General features: G+C 36.6%; 1 protein-coding gene across 5 annotated transcripts in view; it reads right to left on the minus strand.

Annotated features, from left to right (window-relative positions):
* The window catches only part of ARHGAP24 (Rho GTPase activating protein 24), a 674,755-nt gene that overhangs the window by 260,778 nt on the left and 390,981 nt on the right, over positions 1-22,996 (minus strand). For 4 of the 5 annotated variants that reach the window (XM_045473451.1, XM_045473448.1, XM_045473450.1 and 1 more), the window contains exon 3: positions 19,678-19,765. In XM_045473451.1, the coding sequence (XP_045329407.1) occupies positions 19,678-19,765 (88 nt within the window). Of the gene's footprint in view, positions 1-19,677; positions 19,766-22,996 lie in introns of those variants that run through there. The other variant, XM_045473457.1, reaches the window with a different exon arrangement.

A 22,996-nucleotide genomic window follows, 5' to 3' on the forward strand; every position in this document is an offset into this window, starting at 1 on the left:
AGAGGACAGAACTTAAATTTCTCTGATCATTTTCTAATTCTCATCGCAACTAACTTCGAAAAGTTGGATCTTAACTCTTTGTCACTCACTCACTGGTTTTGTGATCTTGGAAAATTCCTTAAACTTTTGAACCTAACTTACCCCATGTAAAAATAATTAACTCATATTAGTGGCAAGAATTAAATCAAATAATTCATATTTAGGACCTGATACTATAGTTAACACAAAGAGTATATCAAATAGTAGCTACTGTTATGATTATTACATTGTCAGTACTATATTACCAAAATCCAGTGGACTAGGATAGCAGCAGTCTTGAGACTTAAACTTGAGAAATCAAGGACATTTAATGCTAATATAATCAGAGAGAATATAAAAGATAGAATTATTACTCAACTGAGAATATGGGAATTTATACAAGGTTAGCCACCATAACCTCTGTGGGACCCATATTTCTCCTCTGTAAAATGAACAAAATGATCTTTGAGGTTCCTGACTACTTCCATAAGATAAGGGGAAAAGATTTATTGATTTCCATTTTCCTTACAATATTCTTTATAAAATTTTTTTGGCCTTAATTTCAGACTCAAACTTTTATTTAAACATCAACTCGTGTTTGGAATAGAGCAATGGAGATGATAACTGCAAATCACACAAACAAGAGTGAACATATATTTTAATGGATTTAAATCTATAATCTCAGGAATAGAAAAAGCTACCACCACCCATTCCTTGGTTATAAAAAAAAAAAACAACAACAACAAAAGAAAAAAACAAACAAACAAAAAAAAAACACTGTAAAACAATCTGGAGTCTACATGAATGAACAAAACTTGTACAGCCTCAAAAAGCAAAAGATTTTATGTGATACAGATTCCAGATCTCTCAAATAAGGAAATAATGTGCTAGTTCCCATATTGCAATTCTAACCACATCTAAAAATACAGATACTCACTCCTCACTAAGAATGTTGATCTTTGTAATTTTTGCTATGTGAGATGGTGTCTGTATAATTTATGTGACAGGTATTGAGATATGCCAAAAAGCTACTTCTTTATTGTTATTTTTATAAAATAGAAGAACTTAAATTTGGAACATATTTTGACTTCAAAGAACCCTTTTTAAAGTAGAATATATTATTCATATTGTAAGGAGATGTATTTATTTTAAATCATATTGAGATTCTAAGGAAAAATAATTCCCTCCTTTGATTTTTATTTTGCTGTTAAAGATAAAAATCTAATTTTATCAGGTGAATCTTAGGGGACCATTTAAAAGTAATTTTCAATACTTATTTGGCCAAGAAATCCTAAAGATGCACGTTTTGCCGAAAGAGTGGGACTCTAATTGTTAATTGCTTCAAAGATATATTGTGCTTGCTAGAGATCCAGCCCAACTTGGCAGACAATTTATTCACACAGGGATCAGTGTTTTGCGTAACAGAAGCCAGGCTGTTAAGTTTAAGCCGTCTTCTTTCTTTTTACTGTGGACCTTTTATTCTGACCCTTTCAGTACAATTTCTTTAAATTGTTGGTGGTTGTCAAGATTCTGTGGTCTTCCATATTTTCAAATAACCTGAAGGTGAATATGAATTTGCAAATGCCATGAAAGTAAGGAATGTAAAATCTCTGAGTTCAAATATTTGAAAAAGAGACTTCCCAGTTATTTTGAGGGCAAGGAGACAGTAATATTGCACTTTGAAGGGGATAGTGTTTTCAGCCACTGTTACCATGAAGAGCCACTGTGCCCGGCTCCTTCTGTGGAATTACATCAGTAACCAATAGAGGGAGCATACAACCTGTGCACTACTGGCAGTTCCCAGCATGACTGACCCATCACCAGCAGTTCCATCCAGAGCTTCAGTTATGCCCTTAAGGCTTTATGTGCCCAACAACTAATAAAAAGGCACTGCTGGTTGTCAGCAAGTGCAGGAGGAGACCCTCATCTCAAAGGGAGCAGCAATCAAATCCACTGGGGTTCACAGGTTAACAGCAATGGGCCAAGTAGAATGGGTGAATTTAATGTGAAGGTGCCAGTTCATATGGACTGAGGAGAGGGGTTATTTATGGCTCAGACTTGGACTTCCAGCATTTAGACAAGGGAGGGAATACAGTTGTGTAAAATAAACCCATTTTTTATACCAGCACACAGATCATCCCATTATTTTTCCACTGAGTCATTTTACCTGATTTGATTTTCACACATCACATCACCTATGTGGAAAAATGAAGGGGAATGTTACTAAGATTTGTTTTGGATTGTAACACATTAGAAATAATGAGGTGCTTCTTAAAAAGAGGTGAGTTGATGACAAGTTAGACACATATGTGATGGTAGACCAGTGGGACAAACGTATATAGGTCACCAGGCTCGTTTGGGTGACATTAGCTTATAGACATTCACATACATTGTCTCACCTGGTAGTTCCGCAGTGTAATGTTCATTTCACTGATGAGGAAATGGGTGCCATAGGTATTAGAGAACCTGCTTAAGAGATATAGTGGTTCAGGATCCCATCTGCCCACGTACTAGTCCTGTAGGACTACTGCTTCACAAATGGACTTGATTAGTGTTTCCACAGTGTTCAGTGGAACTCTACCTCTGAGGAATGGTCACTGAGATGATAAACCATAGCTCCTCAAAAATGAGATTTTGGAATGTAATACCTAGCTCATAGCTGATTCTTACTAAATTTTTAATAAACTAAACCAATCCTTGAGTTTGAGTTAGGTTATAGAATAAGTATAACACTCAGGGCTCCTGATTATCATTCCCAGAATCAACCCATTTCTAGGTTATAATGACTTCTTATGTCTGTCTCCCCTTCTTTCCTTCGTCTTGCCCTTCCTCCCTCCATTCCTTCCTTCCTTCCTTCCTTCCTTCCTTCCTTCCTTCCTTCCTTCCTTCCTTCCACAAACATTTACTAAATGACTATGACACATCAGGCAGTTTGTAATGTGCTAGAAATAATAGGATGAACAAAAGGAGAGTTCTAGCTGTCATGGAACTTACATTCTTGTGAGAGAGACAGGTATCATTTGTAAAAGAAAAATGCTATGAAATGTAGGTCATGGACCCTCAAGAGTCAGTTAAGATATAGACTGGGAAGGAGAATCAAGTGCAGGTTTCTCTAAAGAAGCAATGATTGAGGTACTATCTGAAAGATGAATAGAAATTATCTTGTGAATCTGAGAAAGATGAGAAGGAACCATTTAAAAAAGAAAGAACAGAATATCTAAAGATTCTATAGCTAAAGTGTAACACATTTGAAAAACTGAAAGAAAGCTACTGTGAGTACAGTTCAGAGAGCAAGGGAGAGAAGGAAATGCATGGTAACATTGGATAGTCCATGTGAGGCCTGCAGGCTGTGAGAAGATTTTTTTTTTAATAGGAGGTGACTTGATTGAATTTGAATATGAAAAACACACTCTGTATATGAGGATTCTCTGTTCTTTCTGCACAATTTCTCTATAGACCTAAAACTTCTCTAAAAAATGTATTCTCTTAAAATAATATGTGTATGAGATAGAACAGAGGGAGGAAGAGAGTAGAGTCTGAAGGCAAGCTAGGAGAATACTGCAGTTCTCCAGGACAAAGAGTAGCAGGGACTGAGCCCAATGGACCTCCAGAGGTTAAGGGGCTGAGGACAAACAAGCAATGGTGCCCAGAAAGCATGACCAGTGAAGTAGGAATGAAATCAGGAAAATGGTGTCCTTGAAGCTCAATGAAGAAGGTATTTCAAGAAAGAGGGAGTGATCAATGTGGCAAATAGTCTGGTTGGGCAATTATTATGAGGACAGAAATAATCACTACTTTTAGAAAATTAGAGGCCATTGATGACATATATAAGGAAAAATCTGGTGGAGTTGTCTGGAAAGACAAGAATTGGAGAGACTATAATATAGAGTATAGAGCAATTTTGTTGCAAAAAGTAGCAAAACATATAAGTGGGTGTATAACAGAAAAAGGTTGGTTGAGATTTTTTTAAAAATAAAAGAATAATACCATGATTGTATGCTCATATTTTTACTTTTTTTTTTTTGTTTATTTATTTTTGAGATAGAGACAGACAGATCATGAATGGGGGAGGGTCAGAGAGAGAGGGAGACACGGAATCCGAAACAGGCTCCAGGCTGTGTGAGCTGTCAGCACAGAGCCCGACGTGGGGCTTTAACTCATGAACTGTGAGATCATTACCTGAGCTGAAGTCAGAGGCTCAACTGACTGAGCCACCCGGGAGCCCCAAGTATGCTCATATTTTTAAATCTTTACCATGTATGAGATTAATTTACTTTTTAAAATAAAAATGCCTATGGGAACAATACAATATGGAAGACAGACCTACAAACAAGATGAAAACAGTAACATCAATAGATTATGGCTTTTGAAAAGGTGAGACTGGATGAAATTCTAAGACAAATGAAGGACTAGATATAGGAAGGAAAAGGGACAGTTCCTTTATTATAAGGGAGGAAAAGAGGACCAAAAGGCAGATGTAAGTAGTTTTGTATATAGTTCAAACCCATGAACAACATGGGTTTGAATTGTGCTGGTCCACTTATAAGCTGATTTTGTTTTATTTTATTTTATTTTTTTTAATTTTTTTTCAACATTTATTTATTTTTGGGACAGAGAGAGACAGAGCATGAACGGGGGAGGGGCAGAGAGAGAGGGAGACACAGAATCGGAAACAGGCTCCAGGCTCTGAGCCATCAGCCCAGAGCCTGACGCGGGGCTCGAACTCACGGACCGCGAGATCGTGACCTGGCTGAAGTCGGACGCTTAACCGACTGCGCCACCCAGGCGCCCCTGATTTTGTTTTATTTTAAATAAATACTGTATAGTACTGTAAATGTATTTTCCTTACGATTTTCTTAATGTTTTCTTTTATCTAGTTTATCATATTCTTATAACATAAAAAATATGTGTTATTCAAGTGTTTATGTTATTAGTAAGGCAGATTTGGTCAACAGTAGGCTTTTAATAGTTAAGTTTTGGGGGAATCAAAAGTTATATGTAGATTTTTGACTGCATGGGAGTCAGTGCCCCTAATCCCCACATTATTCAAAGGCCAACTATATTAGATATCAGAAAATTGGGGTGATTTCCATAAAATTAAGTGGGAGAGAGTGGCTGATCAAAACTAAAACACAAAATAAACTCTTCAAATGATAATTGATTTGCATCAGTTATAACCGTATCAGAATGAGTTATTTGTCATTCACAGAACCCATTGTGACACATCACAGCCCCTAGATTAGAGTCAAGTAACCCTAAGCACAAATCTATCATCTCCCCTGTGATTCCTATAAGCAAGTGACACATCAGAAATAATGAGTCATGAGAAAGACAATGTGATTGGTGCTGAAGGAATAAGCCCTACACCATGTCATGCCCCTGTACTAATTGTTTTCCATAAGCCTTAATTGCCTGTCTGGGCACTCTTTGCTCCTCGACACCCTGAATGACAAGTTGGTAATTCACAACAGGAGACTTGAGCAACTGGAGAACATCTCTCAAGAGCTCCTTTTGGCTTCCTCCCCCTGACTAGACACATCACAGTAGTATTTAATGCATTAGTATACCACTTTTAGACAGGAGCTTGTTCCTAAATAAAAATCAGCCTTACTTAAAAAGAAAAAGATAACAACAACACAAGGGAACATGTCTATTTATTCTAGGCAAAGTGTTAAAAACAAACCTAGCAGCAAAATTAAGGAGAATTTTAAATTCAAGGACAATTTATAGGAAAGAATAGCTAGATATAGAATATTTGTTCTTTCTCTGGACTTCCATTTCTATTTCACATGTTCTTAGTTAATACTTTGGTTGCTATATCATTCAGGGTTTCTAGTATTTATGAAAGGATTAAGTAGAATTCTGGATTGTGGCTTGATGTACATTACACATAGTAAGGTCTGAATTTCTGCTTCTTTCTTTGAGGAATAAGAAGAGGCTCAAGTAGCCAATAATAAACATAGGAAGAGTTTTCCCCACAAAAAGAGAAGCCTCTGGAAGAATAGCAATGTCTAATCTCCTTTTTGACCCTGTTACGGGTTGAGCTGTACTTATCCCAAATACATATGTTGAGGTCCCAAATCTTAGTACTTCAGAATCTGACCCTGCTTGGAGACAGGGTATTTAAAGAGGCAATTGAGTTAAAAGGAAGTCATGAGAGTAGACCCTAATCCAATCTGACTTGTGTCCTTATAAGAAGAGGAAATTTTAGGACACAGAGGATGCAGAGGGAAGGCCCTGAGAAGACACAGGGAGAAGGCAGCCAACTATACGGCAAAGGTTGATGCTTCAGAAGAAACCAACCTCTGTTAACACCTTGATCTTGGACTTCTAGACCCAACAGAAAATAAATTTCTGTTATTTAAGCCACCATGTCTGCAATACTTTGTTAGTCCTGGAAAGCCAATAAATACTTTGTTTACCCACCCCTCTTTCTTATTGCAGACACACACCATTTTAAAAGCATGCTGATCAAGTGAACCTTTTCATATGAGATCAGAGGATCCTTAAACCAATGCCACTTCATAATAATGGTCCTGTTGATGCAATCTGAATTAATATAAAAGGTTGAATTTAGTTTTATTACTCTGATGTTTGAAATATAAGCATTTGATTAACACTGAGTTGTATATTTTCACAAAATTAGCTGAATGCCTGTGTGAAGCTAACCTGGTGTGCATGCTGCCAAGCTCCCTAAGGATCAGGGCTCCTTTGAATAGGTGCTGTAAGAGAAATAGCCAAATGGCTAACTCTCCAGGACAGCCTGGATCAGCAGGACACACACATGAATGTCCCTGGTACATCCCCCTTCCTACTCCATTAGTACACCTTTCTCGTCTCAGAATTTCCTTCATGCTTTGCCAATATTTCTTCAGCCTAAAATTCTTAACCTCATGGCTACCTAATCAAAATCCTGCAGTTTTTTTTTTTTAATTCCAGTTTCAGACTCACTGCCTCCAGGAAAGACTTCCTTGATTATTCCAGTCCTTACTGATCTGTTGCTTCCTAAATTTCATCTGCATTTATAATCCCACCTGAGACAATTCAGTATCCAGGCCAGTTATTATTTATGGCACTACTCAGGCAATTGTTCCAAAATATTGCTACTGTTCAATGAGCCTTACTCACGTCAGCAGAGTGCTAAATGTTCCTCTCACTCTTATGTCCTTCCATCCTCACCACAACCTCCTGAGGGAGGCATTCTTACTTCACATTTTCTAAGAGGAAACTGGCTCAGAAAACCTAAGCAACCAGCTCCAGTGGCAGAGCTGGGAACTGATTCTGTCCAGTAGAGAAGTCTCTATCTCTTTCCTTTCCCTACGCTGGCTTCTAGGGTGGCCTTCGCAGCTTTGCTTTTCACCATCACCTCCGCATCTTTTCCTCCTAGGTCATCTCCTCCTCCTAGGACCCTCCTAGGTCCTCCTAGGTCTCCTCCTAGGTCCTAGGGGACAGTTTCTACTTGCTCTCTACTCCTATACACCTAAGACAAATAGTTTGATATTTATCAAAATATTTAGGAAAGCGCCTGGAATAAATTGGGGTTTTATAACTCCTCGGTGGCTCTGCAATTAGGTTGCCAGTTTTCTTATTAGGATATAGGGATTTTAGCAGGTTGGATCATACATCTCTGCATGATCCAGGACCTCTTAGGATTTCCATCTGGGCCTTTCTAGGCCTGATGTAATGGGGCTGTAAAGATGAGCCATTTTTTAAAATTTTATTTTAGAGAGAGAGTGTGTGTGTGCACAAGTCAGGAAGAGGGGCAGAGGGAGGGAGAAAGAATCCTAAGCAGGTTCCATGCTCAGTGTGGAGCTTGACACAGTGCTTGATCCCATGACCCTGGGATCATGACCTGAGCCAAAATCAAGAATCAGGTGCTCAACACCCAAAGCACCCCCAGCACCCCAAGATGAGTACTGTTTGAGAAAGGTAGTATTTAAATAACGAACAGGACAAATGAACCTAAAGATGAATTGACAGAGATAACATTTGTTTCAAAGCCAGGAAATTCAACAAGCCTGATCATCTGGGTTACAGATGATTCTTCAGGTTTCACATTTTGAAACATTCAGAATCACTTCAGCTCAGTTTTTTATTAAGAAGAAGGAGGAAGGAAAGGAGGAGGAGGTGGATGAGGAGGGGGAGGAAGAGGAGGAGGAGGAGGAGAAAAGGAAAGAGAAGGGAAGAGAAAAGAAAAGAAAAAAAGAAAAAGAGAAAGAAAAGAAGAAAACAAAACAAAACAAAACAAAAGGAAAACCCCTTCCCTGGTTCCTTGAGAGCTGGCACAGGACATGGTGATATACCAGTTTTATCCTTGCTGCAAGGGTGCTTCCCACCCCTAATTATCAGCAGCAGTTCTGCTGCACACTCCTTTCCCTCCTGTTGTATTCCTTATCTTGTGAATATGATTTCTCTTTCTCATTCCTGTACCATTTCTAACCTATGGGTTGTTCTCTCCACTGGCCATTGACTCACTCAAACATGCTGTTTCCCTAGCTAAGATACAGCCCAAAGGGGCCCTGCCACAGAAAAAGAACTGCCTGGAGAAACTCTATTTTCATAATAACAGCCACCGACGCTTGTTTAGCACTTTACGGTCTATTTTCTTAGCGTGCTTGGATTGCAAAGCCCTTTTCAATTATTGGATAAAAAAGACAGGTAAACACAAACAGCCTGTGAATGCATAATTAAAACAATGCCTCAAAGAAAAATGAGGGAGGAAAATCACATTAATTCCAGCAAATAATGTTAATAAACAGCTGCTGCCATCAAAGTACTAAAAGACACTATTGGTTTTAGTATTAACGAGGGACTGAAGGAGAAGGCAATGCGAAATAACTTTTTACGAGTATAGTCTGTGAAATTCATGAACTTCTCTGGTCTCCAGTCTCCTATGGTATAGAGAGAAAGCTATGACCATGTTAAGTAATTCATAACTGCAAGACTTTTAAATTTTTGATTTATCCAGGGGTGCCTGGGTGACTCATTCAGTGAAGTGCCTGACTTCAGCTCAGGTCATGATCTCATGGTTCATGGGTTCCAGTCCCCAATCAGGCTCTGTGCTGACAGAGCTTCGGATTCTGTGCCTCCCTCTCTCTCTGCCCTGCCATCTCCAAAAAAATAAAATAAAATAAATAAATAATAAAAACTTTAAGTTTTTTAAAAAAAATTTTTGGTTAATCCAATGCAATCATTCCATAGATAATAAAACTGAGGCCTAGTTTATTCATTAATTCAACAGACATGCAGTGAACATACACTATATGATAGCCACTTTCCTAGGCACTTGGAATAGAAGGTAACATTTCTTTTCTCAAGAGCTTCAAATCTAATGGGGAAGAAAGAGAATACAGCTAATATAAAAAATGTGAATCTCAAAGGCAGAGGAAGAAAATGCAGAGTACAATAAATTTTAAACCCTAATCTCATTTCTTTCATTTGCCCTCTTTATTTCTCTTAACTCTTAGATATTTGGCCTCTGTGGGATCTAGAAAATGAATCCATCCATATTATTATTCTTATTGGTATGAGAAAGTTGTAGCATGTGGTGGTTTGTGGGCTCACACGGGTGTCAAGCCTGGCTTGAGCATTTACTAGAAACATGAATGTGTACCACTGCCTCCTGGCGTTGGGAAGAATGGCATCAATCGCAAGTGTGGTCACATATTAAATGAGCCATTGTGTATAAGGCCTAGCATGCAATAGTACAGGGACTGACACCTATTTCAGTAAATGTTAGCTATAAACATGATAGAAGTGTTTCTCATACTGATGTTAAAGGAAACCTGGTAGGTTGTGGCAGAGAGATATCAATAAATGAGGGGTGAGGAAAACAAACTACCCCGCTGAGAAAATGAGCTCGTTAATTTTACCAGTAAACAAAGTAGTGCCATTTTCTATAAGATACTTAAAATTTTATGATGCTAGTGTACATTGTAAAGCAGTGAGTTTAGAAGACACTTCAAGCTTCTTTGATCTTGCAAAGGATGCTTCCATTCCAGAATACTTATGAATATCTTCCTGAACTTGTATGGACTAAGCAAAATATAGGAATTTTTTTTTCATGCCAGGCACACCCAATCCTCTATTAATGGTATTCATTTCTGAAAAAGTCACATAACAGAGGTCAGCACTGGTCAGGATCTAGAGTTATAAATGGGCTAAGACAGGGTTTAAATAGAGAATTTTAGTTTGGTCACTAAAACTTTTTAGATTTACTGTGATTGGGGAAAAAATAAGCATTATTAAAAGATGAAAGCTTCTAAATAAAACTGTTGGCAAACAGTTCCTGAATCATGATTTTGAGGCTGTGGGTGATGCTATGGCCTGGGGAGACAGGCTGTCTCAGAGTTCTAATTCTGGCTCTGGTGGCACCAGTGGGGATTAGTAATTTATATTAGTATCTTCAGGCTCCTTTTCACAGGTTTTTTTTCTCTAGCTTTTTTTATCTAGCTACAAGGGTCCACAAACTATGGCCCATGGGCCAAATCTGGCCTACTTTCTATTTTTCACATTTTTAAGTGGCTGGAAAAAAAATCAAAAGAATCATAATATTTCTTGATATTTGAGAATTACATAAAATCCAGATTTTGGTGTCCATTAATAAAATTTTATTGGAACATAGCCAATACCCATGTGCTTATGCCACAATGGCAGAGTTGAGTAGTTATAACAGAGAGCATATGGGCTGTAAAACCTAAAATATTTATTCTCTGGTCCTTTCCAGAAAATATTTGCTGACCCCTGATCTGGCATATAGAATGAATCCTAACATTAAATGGGAATGGACGAACATGTCTACCAATACCGTCAGAGAGCACTCCTCATACAGACACTCTTCATGAGTGTGATCATAAGATCACACTCCAAATGGGTTCACAAATGTGCCAAATGCCTTCTAGTTGACATGGCAGTAAACTTTCAAGGGATTACAAACATTTTAAAATGCCCTTTGTATTATTTTAATAGCCTCTTTCAAATGTATATTTTAAGGCATTTTAAGTAGGAAGGGAATTTTGAAGGAAAAATCCCAACCACTTTTTTTTTAAATAAAAGAATACATAGCAGCTAAAACATGCTGCTTTTCAATGCATTTATTTAATTCATGTTCAGAATTACTTGTGTATATAGAATTACGATTTCATACCATAAACAACTCCTACTCACATTCTCTAAATGATTTCCACACATTAACTAAGAAAAGAAAAATAATACAAGCTTCATGGCTGCCTACAGACTTAGGCAGACAAAAAAAGAGATTGTCATAGTTGCTTTGGGTAACAGATAGAATTGCATGAACTGTAACTTACAGTACTAACACAAAAGAGAAAAAATAGTTAAGATAAAGACAGTGTCATAAAATTAAATGCCTTAGCAGCATATTTAACTAATGATCAAGAAAATGACCAACTTTTATGCCTTTTATGCTAGAACACTATTAAAATGTCTCCACATTTTCACACAAAATAGACACCAAATACTGGTTTACGTTTTTAAAGACAGCAAATTAATATAACCAATGACTTTATTCACCCTACTGGGAATTGCAAATACACACATGGATGATAAACTATCATTGCTGATGTCGAATAATTATTTCAAAAACTCGAAAACTGGGCCAAGCTTTTTTCTTTCTCAGAGACATCCATGACTATATCTTACAACTATCTATTTCTCATATGGTCTATTCTATACTGCAGCTGCACTGACCATCTAAATAGGCTCAAGTTTGGGTCAATGAAAAATTATACACTCTCCAGATCCATGAAATGTTCTACCTAGGAAGAATTTTTTTGTAAATGCGTGAAATAGGTCTGGAGAGTTATCCAATCATAGAAACAGGAGAAAAAACAACTAGATCAGGGAAATAAAAGTAAAAACTGAATAATAGTATACCATGTAATTACAAATAATAGAGAAAAATTTTGCCACACTTATGCATGTGTGTACATAAGTGAAATAGATAGATGCATATGAATACAGAGATAAATAACTAAATATGGAGAAAATGCAGATAAATAGATTGATAGAGATTAATCTAGTCTCTGGACCCCAAATTTAGACTACAGTTCTTAACCTATAGTCTACAGTTGGGTTTCTAGGAATCTTTGAAACCCCCAAAATCATTTGCAATTTATATAGGTATTTACATTTTTCTGACAAAAAAAATACATAATACAGTTATTAGATTGTTTAGGTACTCGTGTCCCCTAACTTTTCGCTCAGCTCATAAAAATCCTTCTGCAAAATAATTAGAATAGAAACATTCTTTATTGATATTTACAGAAGTTATATGCAATTGTCAGAGGATATTGGAAATAATTAGCGTAGTCATGGCCAAAGGCAGGCTATATGACACCTTCTCTTCTGAAGGGTTTAATTTTATTTCCAGGCAGATGAAACTCACTTTGGATTACCCTTCAAAATTTCTCTCTTTTTTTTTTTTTCATTTCCGTAGCTGTATCTTCACCTCTCATCCCCTTTTCTTCTGTGTTTACCTCTTTTATTTCCCTGGAGGAAGGAAGAGGATAAGAAAGCCTCCCAGTTCTAGTTATTATTGATTTGGGGCACTGTGCCGAATTGGGGCTTTGAGAGTCTGGAATATTGGTAATTGCCCTTGAAACTCATAATGAGTCTTTCCTTGGATAATACCTATGCGGGTTGGTGTACTGATTCCCAACATGTGAATAATATTAAGCGTGCTTGCTGCTGGCTAGACAGTGTGTGATAAGTTGGCCAGTGTATGGAGGGAGTTTGTGAAGAAGCAGAGACAATTTTAGCGAAGTGAGTTCTGTAATGAAGAAAGCGGAGCTTCAGCATGCAATCGTTTTCCAGAGGAAAAAATTACAGGTGCACATTCCTTCTCTGGTATAGTTATTCGCATAAAAGTAAGGCTACTGCAGGCAGGTGAATTTTCTCCCCAGCTCGTCATGACAGTATTACTATTTGTGACCAGAGAACATACATTTAAAAGAACTGTGAGTGGGCACCTTTATCTAGTGCCTATTTTTATGATAGGCTTAAACATATAAACAATTGCAAATAGATGAAAATGCCTACTCTCACATCAAGTACCAAAACTCTTAATACATACTCTGTTAATCATAATAAAAAATTCATAAGTTCATATTTCAGAAACCAGGCTCCAGCCTCTAATATCTCATATTTTTTATGCCAGAAGATAGATAGATAGATAGATAGATATAAAACTTTATTTTGATTTTCTGGAACTTTACCTTTGTAAAGATAAATCAGTCTCTCTCTCTCCCTCTCTCTCTCTCTCTCTCTCTCTCTCACACACACACACACACACACACACACACACACACAAAGTAGTGTTAGCTGTTTGACCTTGATCAAATTACTTCACTGTGCCTCAGTTTCTTTATCTGGAAATGGAGATAATAACAGAGCTGGCTTCATGGAGCTGTGATAAAGATCAAATTTAATGATACATGTAAAGATCCTGGAACATTGCCTGGGATACAGATAAAGCTATAAATCCTATAATGAGTAACCTACTGCTCTGTTTAGATCCCAGAGGCTGGCATGTTGGCTGCTGATGGCTCACAGAAGCCTTCATGGAGATTGCTCTCCATTGCAACAGGGAGCTGCTTCACCTGAGTTTATCTGTCTCCTCTTTTCCCATAAACCACTAGACTAGCTAATACCAAGATAAAAGGTCTGCTCCTTGAGTTTAGAGCAGCCCTGAGGGGCATCCCAGCTCTAGAGCTCCCCATAGCATCAGCTGAGACCTCATTTGTAATGGTGGTGTGGGCCAGCTTCTCCTTCTGTCTAATCCTGCTCTCCTTGCTTTCTCATAGATGAGATATCTCCAGAGAGCATTCCCTAATACACTGTTTTTAAAAAACTTATCTATCTATCTATCTATCTATCTATCTATCTATCATCATCTATATCCAGTATAGATAACATAGTGTTATAGTAGTTTCAAGTGTATAATATAATGATTCAACAATCCTACACATTACTCAGTGTTCATCAAGATAAATGTCCTCTTAGTCCCCATCACCTATTTCACCCTCCCCCCACCCACTTCCCTTCTGGCAATCACCACTTTGTTCTCTGTATTTCAAGACATGCAGTTTGTTTGTCTTTTTTTTTTTCTTTGTTAATTTGTTTCTCAATTTGCACATATGAGTGAAATCATACAGTATTTGCCTTTCTCTGACTAACTTATTTTAACTAGCATTATACCCTCTAGCTCCATCCATGTTGTTGCAAGTGGCAATTTTAGTCTATAAATCTGAAGAAAAAAAACATTAAAAATTTGCATTCTATGTTGAAAAACACAAGGGAAGTTGTACCTTATAGAGAATGCATTTCAGAGAAGAAACCTCAACCCCATTTCCTGACCCTGATATAACAAGAGGAAGACGACTAGGACAGAGGAAGTGCCTCTTGAAGAAAAGTTTTCAAGACAAACCCTATTTTTTTAAGGGGAGGAAAATAAATTCTCTCAACCATCAGAACAAGTTCAGAGAAGCACAAGAGAGTTGCTGGTAAATTCTGAAGTATGCTAGAACTGTCACTCACCCCTTCTCCAAGTTGTAGAATCACATGAAGCTCAGCAATCCATTGAATCTGTTGGGTCTGAAGCTCATGCTTCATGGAAAAAGGGACAAGATGACAGGGTTGAGGGAAGCAGCAATGGTGAAACAGCCTGCATTATCCCTACTTGGCAGACCAGGATACATGAGTTTCCTGGTAGCTCAATAAGCACAAAGAAAGCAGCTGGCTTTTGAGCCCTTCTAATGGTATGCCATCTAACAGGATCTTGCTTAAGGTGGAAAAGTCTACCATGTGAAGTGGATTTCCAATTCTAGGGATGCTGAACAATCCACAAATGTTCTCTATAAGCAAGTCAACTTTTGGAAAGGAATGTAATAACCAGTCAGTGTTAAGGAGTTGTACTACAGCAATAGCTTCTGTGTAGACAGACTTCTACCTTCTTCCATTTCTCTTTTGGTAACGTTATCAGAAAGGAAAGCAGAGAAGTAGGAAAGAGGACATACAGAATTTCCCTCCACTTCAGCCACTAGAACCACAAAGAGGTCTTTGCTGCACAAGGGGATGGAAAGGTATTACACAGCAGGAAATAAGAGTTCAGCATAGCCAATTTAGGAGTAGCTATTGCTGACAATAAAATCATTTCATACAATTGAGAGTCTGCCGTGAACCTGGTAAACATATACACTTCAATAAGTATTCATCCAGTACCCTGCATCATACTGTACCATGTGTTAGAGATGCCATGATGAGAAGAAAGACATGGCTCCTAACACTTATGGAGCATACACTTCTTCGTCTTCTTTTGCCTTTCTGCCTCTGAATCATTATGTCTTCTCCCTGTGACAGACTATTCTTCAAAGAAGGTTGAGACATCATCATCTTTTAATTATTCTGTTTATTTTTTAAACATCATAAGGAAAATTTGCCCAGAACACATGTTAAGAAGCAAAAAGACTGAATGCATTTTCTTACTTCAAGTACTATACATTAAATTCTGCCAACATTCCTTTCTCAACCACATTTCCCAAAAGCTTAGCACTTGGCCATAAAAGTTCACTCCAGTCTAAAATTTGGCATGCCTGACAGCAAAGTCTTCAAATTTGCCAATTTGGCTAACATCTCTTTTTTGAATAACAAGTAGGGAAATAGGAAAAAAAATTATGTGAAATGGTATAAATCATGGCATTATCCAGACACAATTCATTTCATGAGATAATAGTAAGACTAAAATAAATTAATCCTAAATTATGGTAGATTTGTTTTCAGATAGATTTTCACAAAAGTTTAAAATCTGCATGGAAATATACTATACAAAGAAATATAATTGAGTCATATACAAAAATCAGAGAACATTTTTTTAATGTTTGTTTGTTTATTTATTTATTTATTTATTTATTTATTTAAATATGAAATTTATTGTCAAATTGGTTTCCATACAACACCCAGTGCTCATCCCAACAGGTGCCCTCCTCAATGACCTTCACCCACCCTCCCCTCCCTCCTACCCCCATCAGCCCTCAGTTTATTCTCAGTTTTTAAGAGTCTCCTATGTTTTGGCTCCCTCCCTCTCTAACTTTTTTTTCTTTTTCCTTCCCCTCCCCCATGGACTTCTGTTAAGTTTCTCAGGATCCACATAAGAGTGAAAACATATGGTATCTGTCTTTCTCTGTATGGCTTATTTCACTTAGCATAACACTCTCCAGTTCCATCCACGTTGCTACAAAAGGCCAGATTTCATTCTTTCTCATTGCCACATAGTATTCCATCGTGTATATAAACCACAATTTCTTTACCCATTCATCAGTTGATGGACATTTAGGCTCTTCCCATAATTTTGCTATTGTTAAAAGTGCTGCTATAAACATTGGGGTACAAGTGCCGCTATGCATCAGCACTCCTGTATCCCTTGGGTAAATTCCTAGCAGTGCTATTGCTTCTGCACTGCAAAGGAAACAATCAACAAAACTAAAAGGCAACCAATGGAATGGGAAAAGATATTTGCAAATGACATATCGGACAAAGGGCTAGTATCAAAATCTATACAGAGCTCACCAAACTCCACACCCGAAAAACAAATAACCCAGTGAAGAAATGGGCAGAAAACATGAATAGACACTTCTGTAAAGAAGACATCCGGATGGCCAACAGGCACATGAAAAGATGCTCAACGTCGCTCCTTATCAGGGAAATACAAATCAAAACCACACTCAGATATCACCTCACGCTAGTCTGAGTCGCCAAAATGAACAAATCAGGAGACTATAGATGCTGGCGAGGATGTGGAGAAACAGGAACCCTCTTGCACTGTTGGTGGGAATGTAAACTGAGAACTTTGATACTATTGTAAAATCTTTTTTTTGATTATTTACACATGACTATTACTTAATTTCAGAGGACATTTCAGACTAAAGTAAAACAAAAATGAAACAAAACAACTCCTTTCTACATAGCATATATGGATATATATAAATTATAAATAATTCTATGTAAAGAGTTATATTCTATAATATTCGATAATATAAAGAATTAAAAAGATATATAGCACATATACAGATAAACTATATATATATAGTTTGTGTGTGTGTGCAGTTATACGTAAGTTTATGTATATATGTATGTATATATAGATATATATATACATATATATATATGTACATATATACATAAACTTACGTATATCTGCACACACACACACACAAATGTGTGTATGTATATATAGTACCAGAATGTTTGGCAAAGAGCTTTCAGAAAGCTTTTTGTCAGTTTTGTTAGAAATCATTATAGGCAGTTGGGATTAAAGTATTTAATCCTATCCATCGATATACCTTGGTAGTTGGGCTTGAGGTATTTGTACATAAAGACAGAATCATTTTGGATCTGTAAACATCATTTGTAGCATGGGTTTTCAAAAATGGTGATGGAGAGAATTCCTCAGAGAAAGCCAATATAGAATAAGTATATGTTATAAGAATCTGCTGCTAGTCAGGCCTACAAAAGAAGGTACTGTACAAAGCATTGACCACATTTCTGCAATCTTTTCTGTCTCACACTTTCTGACAAATGAACACATTCTTGCATCTTTCTAGATTCTCTGTGTCCAGCTATCACCTAATTAGAATAATTAGAAAATATCATCTTATCCTTCTCATTTGCAAAAATAAATCCAGTATAGTCAGTAATTCTAATATTGTAAAAATGGTTAAAAATCATGTGATTTAGATTCCCACATTTTCATACAAATACAGAAGCAGCATTTGTCTGGAAATTCTATTTTAATTGGAGGGACACACCAATAAAGCCTCAATGACCAAAATTCATGGCACAAACACTGAATTCTTAATGAAGCCATGGTGTTTCTCCAACTTTCTCTTTAAAGAAGCATTTGGCACAATTCAATTATAAGACCTAATTTAGAAAATATTACATATTGTGTTAATGATTCAGGAAGCATCTTTTCAAATGAGCTATGGGCATAGTATGTTTATTTCCATAATTACTGCAGCAAACCTAAATTTCCTTGAGAATGTGTTGTTTTTTTGTTTTTTGTTTTTTTTTTTTTAAAGACAACCGTCAGATTTCACATCACAGAGTCTTAAACTTCTTAAGCTTTGCTCATCAAAAGCCATATATCATATTTCCCATATATGAAATGCATCCCCTAGAGAAACAATCTTAGAGGGGAAGTTTTGAGACTTCCTGGGTTTGAAGGCCCAGTTCTCTCTAGAACAATCTTGACAATATCCATCTATGTTATATTAGAACACCTTCATCAAAAGATGAAATCTTTACATATTTAGTAGACAGAATGGGAAAGCAGACCTTTAGTATTATTGGAGACAGAGTCAAAGCTGTCAGTTTAATACCGTGCTCACTTAAAAGCCAATAGGCACTAATATTGTGAATAAATAGAGAAAGAAATTTCCTCCAGTGATACTTCAAAGACTTTGCAACATCTGGAATTTGGTTCTATACAGGGTATTCCACTAAAAAGTAAGTATAAAAAGATTTTAATAGAGCAAACAAGATTCAGGTTTCTTACAATGTGTTCTCCCTGGGGGGAGACAAATAACACAATGCATCTGACTAACCTTTCTGCACTTCAGCTGCATCAATTAACATTTAGTCATGGATTCCATCATGAGCCAGATGAACTCAGTGCTACAGCTGTTTTCAGTGAAGGGGAAAAATATGCTTCCACATTTTAGATTCCCAGCATTTATAAATCTGGGAAAAATGTTTTATTGACTGCCGTTGTGCCAGCATTATTGATATGCATTACATATTAGTCACCCAAATAAATTCACACACACCCTAGACTGTGATTAAATCAGGGTCAGTAGCGCATGAACTGGGTCAGCCAGCACCAATGCTATAAAAACCACATTCTCAACCTTTTTTCTTACATCAAGGATGAAGGAAGGGCTAAAGAACTGATCAAAGAAATAGATTGCGGCCTTGAAAAAATTGTTATTGGGGGGGTCAAACATTTCAGTGGAGATCAGGTACTCCGAAAGAGGGATGCAGATGACTAGAAAAAAATGAACAGATGTTGAAGAAATTGAACTGCAGGATCTAATGGCTTGGCAGAGACATCCTCAATACTATAAGCCAAACATGTGGAAGTGTTTGGTTGGGAGCAAAGCTGGGGTACAGAATAGCAATACTTAGTTAGTCATTGAAGGAGGATTTTTTTTTGTTTTATTTTTATAGCAAAGGTTCCTTCAAGATGCAGTTTGTGGAGAAATATTACAGTGAATCAGCTGGGTAAGCCACTCTACCTGTCACACCTTGGTAAATTTCACATCACAAGAACATTATAAAACTAATTTTGTCTCCATTAGTCCCTTATAAATGCTGTTCCATGTCTTCTGGTCAACTCTGGAGTCACATGGATGAATGGATATTCCAATAGTCACGTGGCCATATGTGCACTGCGTGTGTGTGTACCATCATTTGTACTGGTGTATAAACCTGGAATCACCATCTGTGTAAAAACTAACCAAATTTGACACTTGCCTTCTCAAATTAATGTTCTTAGCCACAACTCAAGAAGAATAAAGGCTGTATGTCTTCACTTTTACCAACACAGAATGTCAGTCACTTAATCAAACCAGAAAAATGCCTTACCTGGAACTACTTCAAAAAGGAATTTTCCTGGGCTCTCTTCATTGCAGGGATGTTCAAGGACTTTATTTCCAGGCAGAAAAATAGTACCCTGTGAACACAAATGTCCCAAACATCAACATCATCAGAGGGCAAATATTGGATATCATCATCATTATCATCAGTAAATATTCAAAGTGTATCTGTAATCCAGTATATAGTAATACACATCAGACTCATTTATATTCCCAACTAATCAAAAATCATGTAACAGAATCATATTAATTCAACATTTAACAAGTTTTTGTTGACCACCCAATGTATATAAGATACTGTATTAGGTACCGAGTTCATTTTAAGCACCAATTTATTAAATGCATTCTGCGTGCCAAAATTTTTACTGAGCCTTCTACCAACATCATATTATTTAATTGTTAGAACAGTCTTATAAGGTAGGTGTTATTTTCCCCATTTTACAGCTGTGAAAACCAAAGCGAAGGCATTAAATAACTCAGCTAAGGTTGCCATAGCCATCCCTTGATTATTCCTTCCTTTTCCGTTAGATTTCTCTCTCTTTAGTGTATTATTTCCATCAGTACTAAGACATACTTAAAGTTCTATCCCATTACAAGATACTACTTTGACTCCTCCTGTTCCAGCTATCATCTTTTTCCCCCCTTGCCTACCAAAGAGCTGCCTACATTGAATCTATTTCTTTACACGATATATTTCTTTACACGTGTCCACTGCAGCCTCGTTTGTGCACCCACAATTCCAATTACCTGATTCTCACAAGCTTCATGCTTAACAATTCTCAATCTTCAACAAATTTGACTTCCCAGAAGGATTCAGCACTATTAACCATTCTTTCTTGAAGCACCTTCTTGGTTTTCTCCAGGTTTTTCTCCTACTTTGAGACTTGGTAGAGTCTCTTTTCCTGGCTCTAAGTGGCCTTTAAATATTAAAGTGTTTCAAAGATGTATCCAATTATTCCTTCTCTTCTGACTCTATTTTCTCTTTCTCAGAACTATCTCATTCATGTCTATGACTTCAATAACCAACTATAAGCCAATGAATATCAGATTAATATTTTTCCCCTTCCCCCTGCTGCTGCTGCTGCTTCTGCTTCTTCTTCTTCTTCTTCTTCTTCTTCTTCTTCTTCTTCTTCTTCTTTTTCTTCTTCTCCTTTTAATTTTAACTAGGCTTCATGCCCAACATGGGGCTGGAACTCACGACCCTGAGATCAGGAGTCGCAGGGTCCACTGACTGAGCCAGCCAAGCACCCCTCAGATTAGTATTTCTAACTCAGGACTCTCTAATTTTCAGAACTTTATATCCAATAACTTATTTGCATTTCCATTTGCATAGCAAAAGCATCTTAAACTAAGTTTAGTCAAATTAAAATGCAATTAATTTTGGTCCTGTTTAGGTATTCACTAGCTTTGTGACTGGCATCTTCTTCCAATCAGTTGCAAAAGCCAGAAATGTAGGAGTCATCATCCTTAGTATATCTGTACTAACACTCAAGTGACTATTGTTTGTGGTCTTGTATGTTTCAAAGTCCATTCACTGAATTCTCCATAATACTCAAACATCTTTCAATCCATTTTTTTTCTTAATGCATTCCAAGTATCTTTAGAAACAGAAACTTCACCTTGCAACTTTCTTGCTTAAAAATCTTCAACGACTTTTATTTGTCCTCAGATCAATAGACCTTTGGGTCTACTTCCACCCAAATCTATAAGCTCATTTTTCTGCTCTTATGCTTCTGATGCTTTCTATGACTTTCTGTAATCAAGCCAACTCCTTTTCTATAAATAGTATCATACTCCCATCTACCTTAGGACTGTATTCTTTCCTGGATTGTTTTATAACCATTTCACAGATTGATTACATCCAAAATATACTTGTATAGCTTCCAGAAAATGTTCCTGGATGATTTACTACTGTATGTAACTATGCTATTTGTAAAATTATTTGATTAATGTCTATCTCCATCATTAAACTGTAAAGGAGTAAGGATAATGTGTGTTTTGCTCTCTAATTTACCACCAATGCCTAGTATTTTGCCTAACATAAGGCTAACGCTGAAAAAAAGTATATTGTTGAGTGAATAAGTACTGTTAGTGTAGTAAAGCCAAGATTATAAACCAAGAATGCTGGATTTAAAAGCCTATGTTATTGTCAACAAGATTATATCATCCAGTTTTGCCAGTTTGAAGCAATATTTAGCTCAAGTAATATTTTACTCAGGTTTCATCCTACCTGATTTGGCACAGAAAATTATAGTCATCAACTCTGTCCCTACATCTAGGCTTAGAGTGTTACAGCGTAGCACTCCCTAACTAAAACCTAAGGAATTATAGGTTAGACATCCCCCTCCCTCTCCTTGCTTACAAGAGGAAGTTTTAGAGGTACTACCTTTTTTTTTTCCTCCTCCAGGAAGTAAATTTTCTTACTTCTCATCATATCTAGGGTCCTTGGCCCATGGATCACCAGTTTCTGGTGTTTTCAATAATTTTTTAAATTACAAAACACTTTGAAAATATTCATCATAATTAAGACTTTTTAATATATAGGTTTAATCTATATGGTTTCGATATAAAGTGATAAAAATCAGCTGTTTCAATGAAGAGTTTGTTTTACTTCCTGAAATGATTTTGTGAAGTAATTAAATTTGTGATTTAGCTGGGTGTTAGAATATAGCATCTAACCTTCCAGACAAATACAATATTCACTTATGCCTGTATGTTTGAATGTGTGTACACATGACTCCTGTTTAATTCTATGTCTTCAGGCCCTACTTAGGATCTTAAAATGTACATATATCCTGTAAGTTGAATTCAAGCCACTCTCCTGCATAAATAATTCTCTTGCATGAGTCAGTCTCTTCCATGAAATCCCAAAGTACCTCACTTGATTATTAAAAGACAGAGTAGTGCTATTCTTTGTTTTCCTTTTCATACATGTGAAATAGCTACTTCTGGCTGAAATTTTTATTTTCACTTTTAAAATTTGACATCTTCCAGATTTCATATTTTAGCTGTTTTCCAAGAAAATTATGATGAGAGCATAATAGTTCAAGTATTAGTAGATAATGTTTAGGGCAGGATATATTGTAATTGACAAACATTTGCTGTGGTTAATTCATTGTCATTCAATTATAAAATAAAGTAATTTAACTGAAATCTAGTAATTTAACTTGATCACCTTGTACAGAAACCATGTAGTTAAAGTCTATAACTAAAAGAAGAGTCTTAACTGTGATAGTTATTTCAAATACTCTGTAATATGATATTGTTAAAAAATGCAGAGAAATTTTAAAAATCTATAATTTACCCAC

Source organism: Leopardus geoffroyi, chromosome B1, assembly GCF_018350155.1.
Source record: "Leopardus geoffroyi isolate Oge1 chromosome B1, O.geoffroyi_Oge1_pat1.0, whole genome shotgun sequence".
NCBI classification, from domain to species: Eukaryota; Metazoa; Chordata; class Mammalia; order Carnivora; family Felidae; genus Leopardus; species Leopardus geoffroyi.